Here is a 17,155-nt window from a genome sequence, read left to right as displayed (position 1 = left end):
TGAATGGCAACTGCAGGCTGAGGAGGCCTGGAAAGGCCCAGCCTGCCAAGACTGAAGGGCTTCTCGGTGTCCTTGTGGCAGCAAAGTCGCCCCTGGTCCCTTGGGGTGTGCCTCTGGAGTGGTTTGGGGTGGGCAGTGCTCTCCTGGGACAGAGTGCCAGCAGCCTGGTCCCTGCAGGGGACGCCCGGGGAGCCTGCGTGGCAGCCGGCGCCGCGCTCACCACAGCCAGGGCAGCCTGTAATGAAGCAGGGAGCCTCGGGATCCTTCCTTGGGGAGGGACAGGCAGCTCTGAGCTGATGAAATGGCAAGCTCTAAACAGAGCTCACTGCAACAGTCGGGGCTGCTGCAGCTAAACATAGCCCCACAGCCTGGGCTGGCTTGGCTCCTGCCTGGAGATGACTGCTCTGGGCTGGCTCTAGAGTTACAAAGGTGAAACTCTCCAATCTGCCTCACACCACTGCTCAGGCTGGATGTGCTGAAGGGCTCTTATGGACTCGAAATCTGCAGGGCCCCAGGAGTGGATGTGCAGTCCTGAGCACCCAGGTCAGTCTAGCCCAGCTCCTTGCCCCTTTCTGCGCTGCCCAAAGAGGATCCTGCTTGTCAGCATCTCCTGCTCCATGCTGGCAGAGCAAGCCTCAGTGGAGGCAAGTCAGACTCCTGGTACTTCTGCTTGAAGCCTGTGGTGTGTGGGAGGAGATGATGTGCAGCAGAGGGGAAGGATGACCTTTCTGCACCCTGCAATGGAAAAAGAAACTATCAGGATGCAGTGGCTGAAGTCGGGATGTTTCCTCAACACATGGTACCAAGAACTTCTCCTTCTTTACCAAGAAGAAGCTTCAGAAACCTAATGGGAGAAGTGGTTTGCTTAGTCATGCTGCTTGCAGATTAAAGTCGCACCATTGTGGCAGTGTTGATGGCTGTACCATGAGTAATACATTAGGTTTTCTGAACGTCAGCTCCCTGAAGTGTCTTTAATGTTGCTTTTTGAATGAGACTAAGCCCAGGGTCCTGCTTGTGTATGGCTGCTTAATGATTCAGCTGCATATTACTGGAAGAGTGCAGCTTGATTGTGGTGTCATCAGGAAATCATTCACACACAGCCCTGCTCCAGAGTGCTGGTGGAGGTGCTTGTAACAATTAGCAGCAGTGTGGTGGGCTTGTGTGTTTGCTCTCTCCTGTCAGGGATGCATTTGTGCATGTTGCTTAATCCCAACAGCAGCACGAAGGAAGCACTTCTAAATCTCTTCTAAAAGCAGTTTAATCCTGAGTGGAAGCAGAGGATTTTGCTTTGCAGTTGCAGGACTATTTGGTGACTTAGGGGGAGCAGCTGATGCTTGCCTGGAAAGCAGCGAGTCGCTGCTGCTCAGCTGAGCTCCTGTGACTGAAACCATTCCAGCTCTGCCGCTGTGCTGGGGTTAAAACAACCTCACTGCTGTACAGGTACTCTGAGGTCTGTTTCTTACAGTTCATGCAGGGCCCTCTGGAGAGCAGTCTGAAATGGGCATGATCTGGTGGTGGTTGAAGCAGACAAAGCAAAACTGTTTCTCTGTTTGTTTTCCTTCCTCTGCAGGACAGAATCTGAATCCCACATGAGCTACGAGAATCCTCCACCCTACCCCGGCCCGGGCCCGACCGCCCCTTACCCACCCTATGCCCAGCAGCCGGGTGGTCCTCCAGGCCCCTACCCAGGCTACCCTCCTGGACCCACGGGGCCATACCAGCCAGGCCAGCCAGGTTACCAAGGTTACCCCCAGTATGGATGGCAAAATGCACCTCCTCCTCCTCCAGGACCCATGTATGCAGACGGGCCTAAAAACACAGGTATGCCTAGCAGGGCAGGTGGGGGAGCTGGAGATGTGCTGCAAGGGGCTTCTCTTTGCAGCCTGTTCTGCTTTATTCTGCTGTTGTGCCTCTGACAGATCTTCAGCTGTTGGAGATCTTGCTGAGCATCTTTAATGTTGATCCCCCAAGGCCATCCTTACGCCCAGGTTGTTCCCCCTGCTTTTTTGCTGGCTTTAGGTTTGCCACAGCTATCAGCCAACAGGCAGGCAGGATGAGAAGCGTCCGTGCAAAGCTGCAGTTAAACACTGTCAAAATTCAACTGCTGCTGCTGGACTACAGACCAGAAAAATGCTACCTGAGTGATCCAACAGTGCCACTGCAATCATTCACAGAATCAGAGAATGCACTGGGTTGGAAAGGACCTTTACAGGTCACCCAGTCCAACACCTCTGCTGTGAGCAGAGACATCCCCAACTAGATCAGGTTGCTCAGGGCCCAATCAAGCCTCATCTCGAATGCCTTCAGGGATGGGGCCTAAACCACCTCCTTGGGCAGCCTGTTCCAGCCACCCTCATAGCGAGGAGTTTCTTTCTAGCATGCAATCTAAACCTACCCTGGTACAGTTTCAAACCATTGTCTCTCATCCTATCACTGCAAGTCCTTGGAAAACATCCCTTTCCCAGCTATCCCATAGTCCCCTTCAGGTCCTGGGATGCTGCTTTAAGGTCTCCCTGGAACCTTTTCTTCTCCAGGCTGAACAGCCCCAGCTCTCTCAGCCTGTCCTTGTAGGAGATGTGTTCCAGTCCCCTGACAATTTTTTGTGGCCCTTCTCTAGACCTGCTCCATTGTATCCTTCTTTTGTTGAGGTCCAACACAACATAATCAGCAAATCAACACTAGTTCCAGTATGGACCCCTGAAGGACACCACTTGTCACCTGTCTCTGTCTGGACATCAAGCCATTGATTGCTGTCCTCTGGAATGAAACCATTCAGCCAGTTCCTTATCCACCCAACAGTCCACCCATGGAATCCACACTCTCCAGCTTAGAGAGAAGGGTGTTGTGAGGGGGGTGCCAAAGGCCTTCCACAAGTCCAGAGAGATGACATCTGCTGCCCTTCCCTTGTCCACTGCTGTGGTCACTCCACTGCAGAAAGCCACCAGGTTGGTCAGGCAGGACATGCCCTTGGTAAGGTAAAAGGCTTTCCAAAGCTCTCATTCCTGTGGGAAGCTGGAAGTTCCCAGCAAGAGTTTTCCACCACAGTGAATCCAAGGAACACTTGAGGTAGGTGGGTGGACAGGCTGAGCTGTGGGGAGGATGTTTTCATGAACTCTTCTCCAATATTCTTGGCTAAAATGGGGGACAACTTGACCAGTGCATATAAAAGCATGCCTGGGTTTAGAGCTGATGTAGGATGGTGTGGGTCTGACCAAAGACCCAAACAGAAGCAGCAAACAATAGGTGGGAGTGAATAAGAACCTGAACGAGTGCAAGTCATGAGTTCAACTTCCTCTTGAGGGCCTGCCTTTGGGGAAGCATGGTGATGCTTCCCATCAGTAGCACCACATGGACTGGCAGTGCAAGCAGGGTTTTCCCTGGGAAATGCACATTGGTTTGGGGTGGCCAACAGGCAGCTCATGATACTGAGGGGAAAAAAAATCCTTGTCTCCCATGTGGAACGTCTTTGGTTGGTGCCATGGTTGCTTTGCTGCCATAGCCAGGAAAAAGGGATGTGCTAGCAGAAGCTGAAGGGAAAGTGGTCTGCTGCTTTGGGCAGTCTGGCTTTGAGCCCATTCTGTTGCCTTGGAGGATTAAAGGATCTCCTGTCAGACTGAATCGGGGAACTGATGACGCTGAACATTCTCTGCTCTGATCAGGGCTCTGCTCAGCTCGCAAACCTGGGGACCAGTGCAGAGGAGTAGGGTGGAGACTGGAGAGGGCAAGTAGAGTTTGAGTACCCCTTTCACTGGGAGCTTGCACTGCAGGAGGCACAGTCTCCTTGTTAAACCTAAGCTAACACAAGTGCAGCTTTGCAGAAGCAGCACCCTAACCCCCAAGCCAAAGATCTTTGGGAAGTCCTGTCCAGGCTGCCTTCCTGTGGCCTTGTGCAGGCTCTGAACCCCCGCTTTGGAGCCTCTTGGCTGCATTGCTTCTGCTGAAGTGGGTATAACAAAACCTTTGATAAATGTAAGATGAAATCAGGGCTGTAGCTCTGTTTGTCTGCAGAAGCTTTTAGTTTCTCTTGATTCTGCTGCTGTTAGGCACCTTTTCCCTCTTGCCCATTTTGGCCAGTCTGTCAAACTGGAACCTGATCCTGTGACGCTTTAACAGAGGCCTTCTGAAAGGGTTTTCAGTGAGGCTTTGTTTAGTGATCACCTCCACAAGTGTGGGATGCAGAAGGGATGTCCCTGAAAAAGCTGCTTTTCCAAAGCTCTGTTACACTGGTGCTACCTGTTAGTGTGGCTGAGTCTCTCACATGGCAAATGGACCTCTCAGTCCAACTGAGTCACTGCAGTCTGTCCCGCAGGGCTGGCGAGATCCAACGTGGCTCCTCATTTCTTGGGGTGTTTCCAAGCAGTTCTCTGGGAAGAGCTCCTGTGTGGATGCTTTCCTTCGGGAGCAGATGTTTTGATCTCCTAGATGACTTTGCTTAATCCCATGAATGAAGCTGCTCCAAGTGTTCCTGCACAAAGTGTGCACCCTGCACAGCAGGAGGTTTGCTGCCCTTGCTGCTCCATGCTCTCAGGTACTTCAGTGTGTAGGCAAACTGCAGAGTGGGCTCCGTGTTGTGGGTTGTAGCTGACGTGCTGATGTGTAGCAGTAACTGTGCCTCATATTTTGGTCTTGAGTGGATCACACAGATGGAAGTGATTACTGCTGAGCTCTCAAAATCCGACTGGAAGGCAGCAAGGGCGGGTTTTAATCTGACAGCATGTGGCCTGTCCACAGCAGCAGTGGACACAGCCTGCCTGCTTGGCCCCTGGAGAAGGGAAAAATCATTGCTGCAGTGAAAAGCAAGCTTCATCTGAGATGTAAGAAGAAAACAGCTTAAATTTAGTGCTGGTTTTGTCACCCATGCTGCAGAAGAGCTCATGAACCACTGAGCCTTGTTTCAAGGGCTGCTGTTGAAGGACTCTGCAGGCTGAGCAGCACTGGTGTGAGTTAGGCTGCGTGTGCGCCGCAGCCGTGCTCCGCAGCACCCATCCTCCACGTCCCCAGGAGGGGTGGGAGCAGTAAATATAGAAAGGGCTTGGTGGAGAGGGGGGAGTACAGCCCAGCACAGTGCTGAACATGGAGCACAAGTGTTTGCCACAGCAGGCTGGCTGTGCACAGTGAGCTACCCACCATGGCAGGCAGAGCTGCCCCAGTCAGCCTGGGGTCTGCACAGCAAGACGTGGCAGTGGTGGCTGTGGGACTCCTGTGTGTTACTGCATTGTAGAAGAGGAAGGCCACAGGTGACAGTGGCAGCTGGTGGTCCTTTCTCCATTCTCACAGGGAGTGGATGCAGTCTACCCCTCAGAGGCACCCCAGTTACCTCAACACTGCTGGGCACAAAAGGCCTCGGAGCAGGTATTTCTTCTCCAGGTGGAGGAACAGTGAGCCGCAGAGTCTGGGTGACTTGCTGAGGTGGCATGGAAGATGTCATGGCAAGGTTTGGGGGGTTTGGTGATCTGGGGTTTTGATAGCTGGCTGTTAGGCTTGCACAGGCTACTGATAGCAAAGTCCCCAAAGAAACAACATGCCTTGGATCTTGCAAGGCTAGCAGCTGGCTTGGCTGTTGTTCATTGCAAGTAAACAACTTGACCTTTACCTTAGAGCTGATCATTCCTGTTCTGAGCCTGAGGGGTGTTATCCTTAAGGGATCCAACTTCCTAGCTCTGTGAACTGTCTCGCTCTGATGTCTCTTTGCACCTTTCCTGCTGTCTTTGTGTCTGTCTGCACACAGTCTGTGCAGGTGTGAGTTCTGCCACACCACACATCCACCATTCAGCATCACACAAGGCTTTGGGTAGCTGGAGGGAACTCGCCTGAGCCAGAACAGAGCTGGGATGTGAGCAGTGGTGGGAGCATGGGGTATGGCAGGAGGAGCCAGGCCTCCAGCAGCAGGGTCTTGCTTAGGTGGAAGAACACGTCTCTCGTTGCAGAAAGCACCTCGTTTCCCCACCAGTCTTTTCATTACAGCATAGCTTGGTATCGGCTGGCATAAGCAAAGCCCAGTATCTGCTGCCTGGTCAGCAGGCAGGGTCTTGTCTCTGCTGACTGGAGGTGAGCTGTACGGTAATGGTGTGCTTTAAAGATAGTGGTGTGCTGTAAAAAGAAGAGGGCTGGGCCAAAGTACAAAGCGACGTACACTCGGTCGGGAAGCACTAGCTGCGGTCAGCAGCTGGCCCCGTTTCCCTCCTGCCGCTCCCAGCCTGCTGGCACGGAACAGCGTGATGGACGAGGGTGTTCCGTGCCGTGCCAAAGGGAGCCAGGCTCCGCCAGCAGCCCTTCTCCAGGAAGGCAAACACAGCTCGGCGCTGTGCCCGCCCCAGGGGGAAGGGGGCAGGGGGAGGCTCGGGCTGCGAGCTGATTACTTGGGGCAGAGCCGGCTGCGATAAGAGGCGTGGAGGGATGCTGCCTGCCGCCTAATGTTTGGCCAGCAGCGGGAATAAGCAGGTCACCTAGATACAGTCGCTGCCTTCTGCTAGGAGGGTGAAGTTTTCCTCTTTAGGGACCTGAGTCTGGAAGGGAGGGGACCCTAACTGCTCTGCTGAGTGGCTACCTTCTCACTTCTCAAACCCTGCTGAGTGAGGCTTCCCTAGCAGAAATTCATTGGGAGGGCAGTTCCAGCAGGCTTTCTCTGTGTATTGACCCTTTCCAAGCAGCCTGGCAGAGCATTTAGCTCAACTGTTCTTTTACCTCCAGGTCCTGCAACTCAGGCAGCTGGTGTCCTGCCAGAAAGAAAATCTCACTTGGCAGTTGTCCTCCTCTTTGCTTCTCGTTCTGTAGTGTGCATTAAAACCTGGCATCCTCCCTCCCCCAAGATTGCTGTCTCATGCCTCCCTCTGTCCCTGGCTGTCAGCTGACTGCAGAAGCAGTGGAGGCTGTTTGCTGGCAGACAGTGCTGTCCTGGGGCTGATGTGTGACCTCCCCTTCCCAGCTTTCCATCCTGAAGGAGGAGATGATCTGAGAAAACCCTGCTGCAAAGAAAAGGATTATCCAAATTCAGGTCCTGCGTCTGACTAGATGCTCAGGCAAACTGCCCAAACAAGGCTGAGGCTGCCTCTGAGGCAGGCCAAGTTAAAGGAGGCTGCGGCCCTGGACAGTCCTTGTCAGCTGGGCGCCTGGCCTGGGTGAGGCGTGAACGGTGTCAACCCTTTGCAGCAGCTGCACTGCCTGTGTGCTTGAGCCCTGGAGGACTGCTGAAGGACAGTCTTGCCTCCCCGAGTGACTACTTGCTGTGGCATGTTCCTTTGGTTTAAAACTGGACTTTGTCCTCTCTGCCACTCCGAACACCCCTCCAGGACCCTTCTGAGCCTGAGTTTGTGCTGTGTAAAGCCTTCCAAGCCAGGGTTTGTTTAAATCAATGACTGATGGTGAGTTTCACTGCCTCAAGCTGAGGAGTGTGTGGTTTTCAGCTCTCCAGCTGACTTGGAAAATGCCTCTTTGCTTTAGCAGTAAATTAAGATTTCAGTGAGCAAAAAAGTGTTGGAGGAAGTTCTCAATCTGCAGCTTTAGGAGATGTCTGTCTGTCCAGTCTAGAAGCCATGAATGACTGTAATTTTGAGACAGGAGGCAGCTGGTCTCCTATTGCATTTATTGACCTGTGTGATGATTGATGGGGTTTGCAGTGCCTTGGAGAGCTGACACCCTGTAGAGAATGGAGCACTTGCTCCACCAGGTTCCCTCTTCTGCTGTGAGGAGTTGCCTGGAGCACCTTTCTAAGAGGTGTTGAATCCTCCTTGGGCATATCTGTACTCCCTAAATGCTGGGTAGTGTCACTTCCATCACCCTGAACATCTCTGAATCTCATCCCAGGGTGCTCAGGTGAGGAGCCTTAGGTCTCTCCCAGCCCCAGGTGTGCTGTGTGATCAGACCCAACCCCTGCTGGGAACACGAGTGACAGGAAAGCTGCTTGTGTGTGGAGCTGGGGCTTGTGAAACTTGCTCTGAGCATAGTGCAACATTGCAACGTTCTTGCTTGGAAGTAGGCTGTTGTGTTTCCACCTGCCTCTGGCTGGTGTCTGTTTCAGGAGCATGCTGGAGGGGTTTCCTGAGATCCCAAGCTGGTGTCAGGAGAGACTGCAGGGAGTGAAAGCCCGGGCAGGAAGGGGCTGAGGAGCCAGGGAGCGTGATGAGACGGCTGTTAGGCACCGGCAAATATCCCCACAGAGGAGAGTCCTTGCCAAGGGAGTTGGATCTCACCTGTGCCCAAGCTTTGCCCTGGAGGTCTTGTGGGCACGGGAGGGGGGCCTTCAACTTCAGTTGAAGTTCTAGGTCCCTGTTCCATGCAGTCTCTTACTCTGCACTTTGTGCCTCTGGGGGATTTCCTCCAGGACATGTGGCTGGCTGGGAGGTCAGGGCTGGGTGTTCCTTCTTCCTGCAGAGCTGGGTCTGCAGACCTGAGTGTACACCCCAGAGTGGCTCAGGAACACTTCTTTCTACTCAGTGTCACCTCTGCATCCCTTGGCTGCCACTAACACCCCTGTGCTGACTTTCCCTTCTCTGGCCCCATCCTGAACAGAAAGGCTTTGGAAGGCTGTGGGTAGGAGTGGTTGGAAGGTGGAAGCAGAGGCAGAGGCTGACCTGTGGCAGGCAGCACTCAGCCCTGTCAGCAGCTGTTACTAAATCAGTAAGGTGCAGTTTTGTGCAGGACTTCTTGTTTGCTGGCTGGACAAACAAAACCAAAGCTGCTGGTGCAGAAGTGGCTGGTGATAAAAGCCACTTTGTTCACATGTGGACAAAGGCTTACTGGTCCCTTATCTGCTGCATGCTTCCTCCCAGAGAAGATGACTCTGGTATTCACCACTGCTGCTGCTCTGGGCATTTGTCACTATGGCAAACAGCTGTTCAGATACCACAGGAAGGTGGTTGGTAAACAGCTTGTTATTCCTTCCTCTTGTGAGCTCCAGACCTTGCCTAAGCAGCTGGGTAATGGGTTTGGAGGCAGTTTGGCCTGTGTGCTAGCACACAGCTGGAGCTGAAGCAGCAGTCATCTTCAGGGCTTACTGCTTCTCCCTGCTCTGGGCCCTCCCACCTCAGTAGGAGCAGAGCCCCTGGGCCAGACTGGGCCAACCCTGGGGGCACAGACACCTTGCTTCTCCCCCCACCAGGGGCACAGATACCTTGCTTCTCCTGGACAGCTGACTCTGGGCTGATCTTGCCCCTCAGCTCAGCTGGGATGAGCTTGTGCTTGCTGCCTGCAGTCATACCTGACATACCTAGGCAGGGGCCAAGGCTGAGCCAGGCCTGGGGGGAGGGCTGCAGAGCTCACGGGGTCTCAGCTGCTGTGGGGTTGACTTTCTGGGGGCTCTCCGTGTGGGTCAGTCGGTGACTGAGACCGTGCCTGAGCCAGGAGGGGCTGCCTCTGGCATCACAGCCGACGTCCTTGTACTGCACTCCCTGCAGACCCGATAAAGCACAGTGGGGCTAAGGTCACAATTGTCATTTATAGCTAGCTGGGTGAAAAGTACCGCGCTGCCTTTGCCCCGCGGAGCTAATGATTAACACATAATTAGGTGTGAGAAGAAACAAAGCGTGTAGAGCTAAGATAAAGGAGGCCGTGCATGAAGGAGTCAGGTGTGGGAGTGTTTGTTTTCCGAGCTAGGTGGGAGCCGTCTGCGCTGGGCTGCGCTGGCTGGCGCCGCAGGGACTGCTGCCCTGCGGGGATTCCTTCTGAGCTGCGCGCCGGGGCGCTGCTTAGAGAGGGGAGGGGCTGCTCAGCCTGCACCCCCTCTTTGCAGGGCATCCTCTGCACTCACAGCCGTGCCGATGCGTGTGCTGGGAGGAGGGAACGAAGGTGCCCTCGCACCCTCTTGATTGCCCTGGGTACTTCTGTCACTGTGTCAGTGCTTCGAAGCTGCTGTTTGGCTGCGTGTCCACAATGAGCAGACTGGTACAGGATGCCCCCAGCCTAGTGAGAGGCTTGGCTGGCAATAAAGTTCATCTACCCTTCCTTTGGGCTGCTCTTTTACCCTGTGCAGGCTGGTAGCTGTAAGTGAATAGCTGACCAGCCTTCATCTCTTCTGCTCTTAGCCTACCCTCTCGAGGCTGCACCCCCAAACCCATGGTGAGTCCCAGGAAGCTCTTGGCATGGTTGCTGTCCCTCGCTGCCTCTGCTCGTGTCGCAGCCCCGGATGGCTCTGTCACCCCTCGGCGCAGTCCTTTGCAGCAGGAGCTGCTGGCAGCAGCATGGCACTGCCCGCTGCCACCTGCCTGTCCCACATTTGGGAGAGCCTTGGTGTTTAATATTGCAGCAGGTCTTTCATAACAGCACTTTGAACATGCTTGGAACAGGCTTGGTCAGGATGTCCTCCACGCTTGGCTGTGGCTTAAAGCTTCTGAGGGATTCATAAATACTTGAGGCAAACTCTTCTCGTGTGCCTGCAGCTGCAGACAGCTGACTGTGAGCTGCAGCAGCCATTCCTGCTCTGCTTTGGGATGCAGGAAGCTGTCCAGCAGAGCACACTTCAGTTATCTGACTGCTTTGCAAGCTGCTGACAAACCAGCAAAATCCTTTGCTGCTCAGTGTGCTACCATGCAGCACTTGTCAGTGGTAGCTGCATCTGCAAGCCTGCTCTCCAAGGCTCCAGAGCAGGACAGCTCAAAGGGCAGCTAGTTAGAAACCAGAGCTGCCTCAGAGCTCCAGCAGAGGAGTGCTTGGGAAGCTTTCTGAGCAGCCTCAGCTGTTGGCTCTGAGGGATGGAAGGAGGTGGCAGGCATCCTCTCACCGCTGGGCACAGGCAGGAGATCATGGCTGGTAGCAGACTCTGGAGAGCCCATTGTGTGTGCCCTCTGCCCTGCCCAACAGTGGCACAACACCATCTTATGCAGGACTCTAGGAGTGTTTGAGTTGTGCTTTGCCTCACTGTAACAGGACCTTCTCAGAGGAAACAGCACCAGGGATGAGCAGCGTGGTCAAAGGGTCCTGGATCCAGGGGGAAAAACATCCCCAGTGGCAGTGGAAGGAGGTGGTTGCACCCCTGCAGCACTGCCCCACGGCCTGCCAGGCCCTGGTCTGTGCCCAGGGACCGATTTCTATCAGGTCCTGGTCTGCTCCTACATGCTTTGGCTGGGCAGGGGCAGGCAGGGCCAGCAGCTCCTGGGGGAGGCGAGCACGTGGCACCTCTCCTGCTCCAGCACAGGCTGGCACAGCACTGCAGTGTGCTGCCATCTCCTTCTGGGGCCCTCTGGAGAAGGGATGTGCTTCCACCCTGCCATTCCTGGAGCAAGGGCACCACATGCTGTGGTGGCCAGAGAGAGAGGAGAGAACAAAGGAGCGAGACACAGAAGAGAGTTGGAGGAGGAGGAGGTGCTCTGTGTGTTCACTGCAACCTATGGAGAAGGTGAAGCCCATGAAGAGGACTTGTGCTGGAGCAAGCCACCCTGGCAGGGACCCTGCGTGGGTGCCCAAAGGCTGTGCTGTGTTGGAGCTCAGGCTAGCCCCCAGCGGCACCTGGGCTGGCCCAGGGCAGCTACTCCCTCTGGTCTCAGTGCTGTTTCCTGGCAGCCTCGAGCCACCTTCTCCATCACCAGGTGCCTGATGCTGCCTCCAAATGTGTCTGGCACACAGCTCCCTGCCCCCATGCATGGACACAGCTCCCCTCTCCTGGCAGGAGCTGCAGGGAGCACTGTCCCCTGTGCTGCCAGAGGGAGGGAGAGGAGGAGGCAGGAGGGAAGGTGATGGTTTACTGTGTGTCTCTTTTCCTCACTACCCCAATCTATTTTATTGGTGATAAATTACTTTACTTTTGCCCACAGTGGCCATACCTGAGCAATCTCCCTGCCTTTATACCACCCACCAGCGCCTTCACCCTTTTTGCCTCCCCTTGTGTTGCTGGGGAGGAGCAGGGAGAGGTTCTGGCCCTCAGCCAGGTCTGACCCACCCCCCTCCTCAGCCCTGCTTCCTCAGCAGCACCCCAGAGGCTGTAGGAGCACGTTTCCCCCACAAACCACTGCCCGGGTGGGCTCCTTTCTGCCTGGTAAGGGTGGCTGTGCCAGGCCTGGAGGGCTGTTGGCTTCAGCTGGGATACCTGCGGGGTGCTCAGCTCCAGGGATGCCCTCGAAGCTGAGCCTCTCGCTCAGGAGCTGCGTGTGGTGCAACAGAAGCCTGGCCCTGCCTGACTTTTGTGTGTGTGCCAAGATGTTAGTGCAGCCTGGACTGGGATGTGGAGGAAGGACTTCCCCCAGGACCCTTCCCATCGCAGGGGTGCTGCAGTGCTGGGGGAGCAGTGGCTCCTGGCGGGGTGCTGCTGCCCCGATGAACTCAGGGCTGAGGGGCTGGGCATCCGGCACAGAGCTCGGCACCTCCCTTCCAGCCAGCAGGGCACAGGGGCTGGGCCCCGGGGCAGCAGGCAGGGCTGGCCGCCGCGGGGCTGACCGAGCTCTCCTGTCCCCGCAGTGTACGTGGTGGAGGAGCGGCGGAGGGACGACACGGGCGAGAGCGCCTGCCTGACAGCCTGCTGGACCGCGCTCTGCTGCTGCTGCCTCTGGGACATGCTGACCTGAGCGCGCCACCCGGACCTCTCACGAGTGCTATGCAGGCTCCCCACTCCTGTCCCCACTTCTGTTACTGTAATCAACGCTCTGCTTTGCACAGCCCGGAGTCCGTCTGTCCGTCCTAGCGCCTTGGTGGGGTGGGGGGTGCACTCCTTTATTTTAGTAAAGAGAACACGAAATCCCTTTTTACTATTTCTAAGACTTTTGTTGTAACTTTGAAGAATGTGCTGCTGGCAACTTTCAGCCCAAGGCATTCTGATGAAATGTGTATTTATCGGTTGAAATTGTCCTGGTCCTACAGATGACGACGTCCGCAGTAATTAAAGCCAAGAGTTGATTTTCCTCGCCAGGTCCTGGCCGGCTCAATGAATCTGTCCAGCAGAGGGCGCTGCGCCCTCGCCGTCTGTTGGCCTCCCGCCTGCGCTGGCTGCGGCAGGGCGAGCGGCTGCGCTGCAGCAGCTTCCAGCAGCTTTACTGCACAAGTTTGTGCCTCGACCCCTCCCTGGGGTGGGGGAGGAGGGGTCTGGCCCTGCTGGCACTAGCCACCTTGTGCAGCAACCTGCGGTGTAAGCCGTAAGAGCGCAAACAGGCTGGGGAGTAGAAGGTGGAGCACCCATGTCTGGCACCAACCCCTCACCCTGTACAACTCATTCGGGTTCCTGTCCCTCTGCTTGGTCAGGGCTGGTTCCCTTCTGGGACTGGGGGGCCTCTCCAGCTGCACCCGGGGTGGTAGTGAGCCAGGGGAGCAGGTGCTGAGTGCTGCCTGTGCGCAGCAGCAGCTCCTGGGGAGGGACTGGTCCTGTTCAAGAGCCTTGAGCAGCGATCAGCCCCCTGCTGCAGAGAGCAGGTCTGCGGGGTGGAGAAATTAATGGACAAGGGGACACAAGGCCACAGATTAACTCAGTGCTGAGGAGCAATAGCTGAAGCTGTTCCATGGTACACTTGACCAGAATAGAGGCAAAAACCTTTCCTCTGCAGAAAAGGGGGGAAGCTGCTGCTGGGCACCCTAGGAGTCCTTCCCACCCAGCTGCCTGCCACAGCTGCTCTCTCTGCCTGCAAGACAAACCTGAGCCACCCTGCCCAGGCCTGCACTCTCGCCCCAGGACAAAACCCGGTGTTAACACACAGGGCCAGAGTCTCCTTGGGGTGCCCACCACCAGTGATGGGACCTGAAAAGGCCTGGTCCAAGAGCCCAAAAGGTGCTGTCAGGAGGAGACATTTCCCTTGCAGAAAAGCACCAAAGCCAGGCATAGAGGAGGCTTGGCTGCTGCACTGCAGGCACGAAGCACAGGGTGGCACTGCCCCTCCACGACCTTACTGTTGCACTGGGGTTCTGCCAGGCCCTCGTGAAGGCAGGAACCAGGGCCTGTCATTGACCAGACAGAAAAATGACCATCATGGGCCTGCCTGTGACTGCCACCCCCACCCTTCCAGCCTACCACTTCACCTGCCCCACCTTCAGCAGCTCTGCTCCAGCAGAACGCAGCCACTGGTGCTCAGTGCTGCACAGGCTCCTCTGGAGCCCAAGAGCTGTGGCTGCTGTGCAGGAGGCTTCCTGAACAGCCCCCACCCTGCACAGCCCCTTCTCCCTCAGACCCCCCCACGGGGAGGGCAGCCACTGCGAGACACCGAGGAGGCAGAGGAGCTGAGCTTGGGCTGCTCAGGAAGGTTTTATTGCTGCTGCTGCAGAACAGGGCTCGCTCAGCAGCGCCGAGCGGCAAAGCTGCCCCCAGCCACCCCGAGGTGCTGCGGGAGAGCTGCACAGCTACTGCGCCCTGCGGGCCAGCAGCATCTCCCGGATGTTGTCTTCCGCCTCCTTCACGCTGCGCTCCAGGTACGACTTCTTCTGCTGCAAGGCAGAGAACCCCCAGGAGAGTTAATGTCCACCCCGGCACTGGTGGCATGCTGAGAGCAGAGCTGCAGGCAGCCTGCTGAGGCCACACACAACCCCAGGCGTCCCAAAGTGAGACCAGCGGTGGTGCATTTCTAGAGACACCCTGCACCCACTGCTGCTCAGCTTGGGCAGTGTTTACACAGCCTTTGAATTCTGTTTCCTCTGAGACCTTCTCCTCAGAGCTGCTGCGAGGGCAGAGCTGCAACCAGTGCGATGCAGTAACTGCGGTAAGGAAGGGAAAGGAAATCTGATCCTGCCGGGGGAGGAATGAAAGCGCTGAGGCCTCCAGCAGCCACAAGAGCAAACTGCAGCAGCACTGGCAGCTCCCCCTTACTCCTGCAGCCACAGGGAGCTGGGGCACAAGCTGAAGGAAAATTCCTTGCCACAAGGCACAGCCCTGCTGCCAGCGCTCTCCCTCCGTCCCCTCACAGGGGACCAGCAGCCACCCTTGTGGCTCAGCTCAGATGCCCATGCCATGAGGACATCTCTTCCAGCCCTGTCTCTCCAAGCTGGAGGGTTGCAAGCGAGAGCCAGGGCTGTGGGCAGGGCAAAGGGCTCCTTGTTGCTCTGCCATGGGCCCCAGGCCCAAGGGCTGCTGTTCAGGAGGGCATGGGGAGAGGAGGCACCGCGTGGGCCCCTGCACTGCCCTGCCCTCTGGCACCACGCAGAGAGACTTCCAGGGGCCTCACAGCTGGGGAGCTGAGCCTGAAGGCTGCAGGGGCAGGCAGGTCTCAGAGTCCTGCATGGGGCTGAGCTCCATCTCACCCTGCTGCCTGGAGGAGACTGGCACCAGGAGAGCTGACTTCATTCATTCATCACTAAAACATCTGTCAATGTGGTTAAGTTCATCCACAGAATGGTTCTGGTTCTCTGTTCCCTCCACACCCCCTCAGGAAGCAGCAGGCCACCTTCCCAGAGAGCAGCTCTCCACAGACAGGGTGGCCTGGCAGTGACCGAGCGAGGCAGCTCTGTTGCCACAGAGGGAAGCCTCCCCAGCAGCCAGGAGCTGGCAGGCTGTGCCAACAGCTCTGCTCTCATAGGGCAGTGGAATTTCAACCCTTCCCTGGTAGGAAGCAGTGCTGGCAACCATTTGGGGCCCCAAGGATAAGGGGCCCTGAGCCCCAGGCTGGCCTGACACAGAGCAGGAGCACTCACGGCTGCCCTGGCCCACGCACGTGGAGGCTGCCTGTGCCCACGCGGCTGTGCTCTGCCCTGCCCCGGGGAGCAGGGGTGCTGGAGCCACACAGCTTGCAGCAAGGGCTGGTTCAGTGCTGTGCTTCAGGCCAGGCATCGTCTGCAGTCCCAGGCAGACTTTATGTCCCTCAGTCACTCAGCCATGAGGAACTGAGCTGGTCCTGATGCTGTGAAAAGCAGCCTCCAGGTTGACTCTCCGCCAGGGGCTCAAGGAGCATCCCCTGAGCATCCAGTGCAACTCTCCACCTGCAGCTGGGGGGCTGCAAACTTGCTGAGTTCTGCTGCAGGCTGGCAGCAGGCAGTGCCAGAGCCCTCACTGCTGTGACTCAGCCCGGGCCAAGGGGGAGCAAGGAGCAGACGGAGGAGCGAGGTGTTCCCTCCCCAGCAGCTGGGGCCTGGCTTCTGCTTTGGTCATCAAAGGAGCAGCAGCTTGCATGCAAACCCCTCCTGCCCACGATTACTGGGGTCTAGACAGGAAACTCCATCTCTCCCCTGTGTGCTGTCCCAGGGAGCTGTGCCATGAGCAAGCTGCCCAGTCAAACCAGCTCCCAGAGCCCAGGGACAGGCTGACAGCACAGCTCTGAAGTCATCCTGGAGGCTGTTCCAGTCCAGCCAGATCTGCCAGGCTGGTGGTATCTGCTCCCTGGGGGACAAACACTTCACAGCCTCCCAAACCCCACCTCCAAGCCACCCTGAACTCATGCCTTCATCGGCCCTGCTGTTGCCTTGCAGCCCTCCTTAACCCTTGTCTGGGCCAGCCCCTGGTTGCTAGGCTTTGTCTCATCTCCCCCTGAGCTGCCTGGTTTCCTCTCAAGGTCTGCTCACTGCTCCAGCTCCTAATTCTCTGCTGCCTGTGCCAAGACAAGTAGAGATAGCAGCAAATTTCCAGTGAAAGCCAAGGTGCACTGCTGGGTTTGGTGCCTCATGAAACCACAGGCTGCTGCTCTCTGCAGCCTCTGCTGTTGCTTCCACACCAGCACCTCCAGTACTCACCAGTCAGGATTCCAGCAGGCCACAGCAGCACAAGGGCCCTGGAGACCTCAGAGGCTGCACAACCTACCAGCTGCAGATTCAGAGCTCCTACCCACTTCCCACACCAGCAGTGCCATGGAGCACTGCCAGCCACCTCCTCACCAGCTCCTGCAGGCCTCTGGCCAGCCAAGGCAGGTACCCAAACCAGCAGGAGATCCCAGTGCTGAGCCACAGAGCCTAAAGGCAGCACCAAGAAAGGGGACTGGCACTGGGGAGGCAAAGGGGTGACGGTGGCACTCTGCTCCCACGGAGGCCCAAGCTCATGGCTCACAAAGGGCCCTGCTCTGCAGCGAGCCTGGGCAGTGCCAGGAGGTGCTGCTGTCTCCCCAGCGTGGCATAGCCATGGAGGAAGCTGTTTGCCAGCCCAGGGGTCCAGCTGTGGCCAGGGGCTGGTTCCTTGGGCACCTGCAGAAAGCTTCTGAGCATTCCTGACGCTTGAGGCAGCAGCCTCAGAGCACTCCCTTGGCAGGGCAGCCGGCATGCCCCTGCCAGCCTGCAGTGCTGGGTGCCTCAGGAACACCTCCCATGCACCATGCAGGGATGAAGGACCCGG

At 56.7% G+C, this 17,155-nt stretch overlaps 2 protein-coding genes across 2 annotated transcripts in view; one reads left to right on the top strand and one right to left on the bottom strand.

The window, feature by feature from the left end:
- Window positions 1-1,569: 1,569 nt before the first annotated feature.
- On the top strand, window positions 1,570-12,661 carry CYSTM1 (cysteine rich transmembrane module containing 1). Its single transcript, XM_009905412.2, has 2 exons — window positions 1,570-1,821; window positions 12,385-12,661. Exons 1-2 carry the CDS (start codon window positions 1,590-1,592, stop codon window positions 12,489-12,491), a joined length of 339 nt encoding a protein of 112 aa, XP_009903714.1. The 5' UTR covers window positions 1,570-1,589; the 3' UTR covers window positions 12,492-12,661.
- A 1,519-nt stretch (window positions 12,662-14,180) lies between these two features.
- PFDN1 (prefoldin subunit 1) overlaps window positions 14,181-17,155 on the bottom strand; it is a 30,760-nt gene continuing 27,785 nt past the window's right edge. The window contains exon 4 of the mRNA XM_054177712.1: window positions 14,181-14,331. Coding sequence (XP_054033687.1) covers window positions 14,248-14,331 — 84 coding nt within the window. The 3' untranslated portion in view covers window positions 14,181-14,247. The remainder of the gene's footprint in view (window positions 14,332-17,155) is intronic.

This window comes from Dryobates pubescens, chromosome 44, assembly GCF_014839835.1.
Source record: "Dryobates pubescens isolate bDryPub1 chromosome 44, bDryPub1.pri, whole genome shotgun sequence".
NCBI classification, from domain to species: domain Eukaryota; kingdom Metazoa; phylum Chordata; class Aves; order Piciformes; family Picidae; genus Dryobates; species Dryobates pubescens.
This window is presented reverse-complemented; position numbering and strand designations above follow the sequence as displayed.

Excerpts from the sequence above, each read along its gene's own strand:
- CYSTM1 (XM_009905412.2), top strand. The coding sequence starts at position 1,590 with ATGAGCTACGAGAATCCTCCACCCTACCCCGGCCCGGGCCCGACCGCC. Across the intron at positions 1,822-12,384 it reads AGACGGGCCTAAAAACACAG|TGTACGTGGTGGAGGAGCGG; the intron begins GTATGCCTAGCA and ends CTGTCCCCGCAG.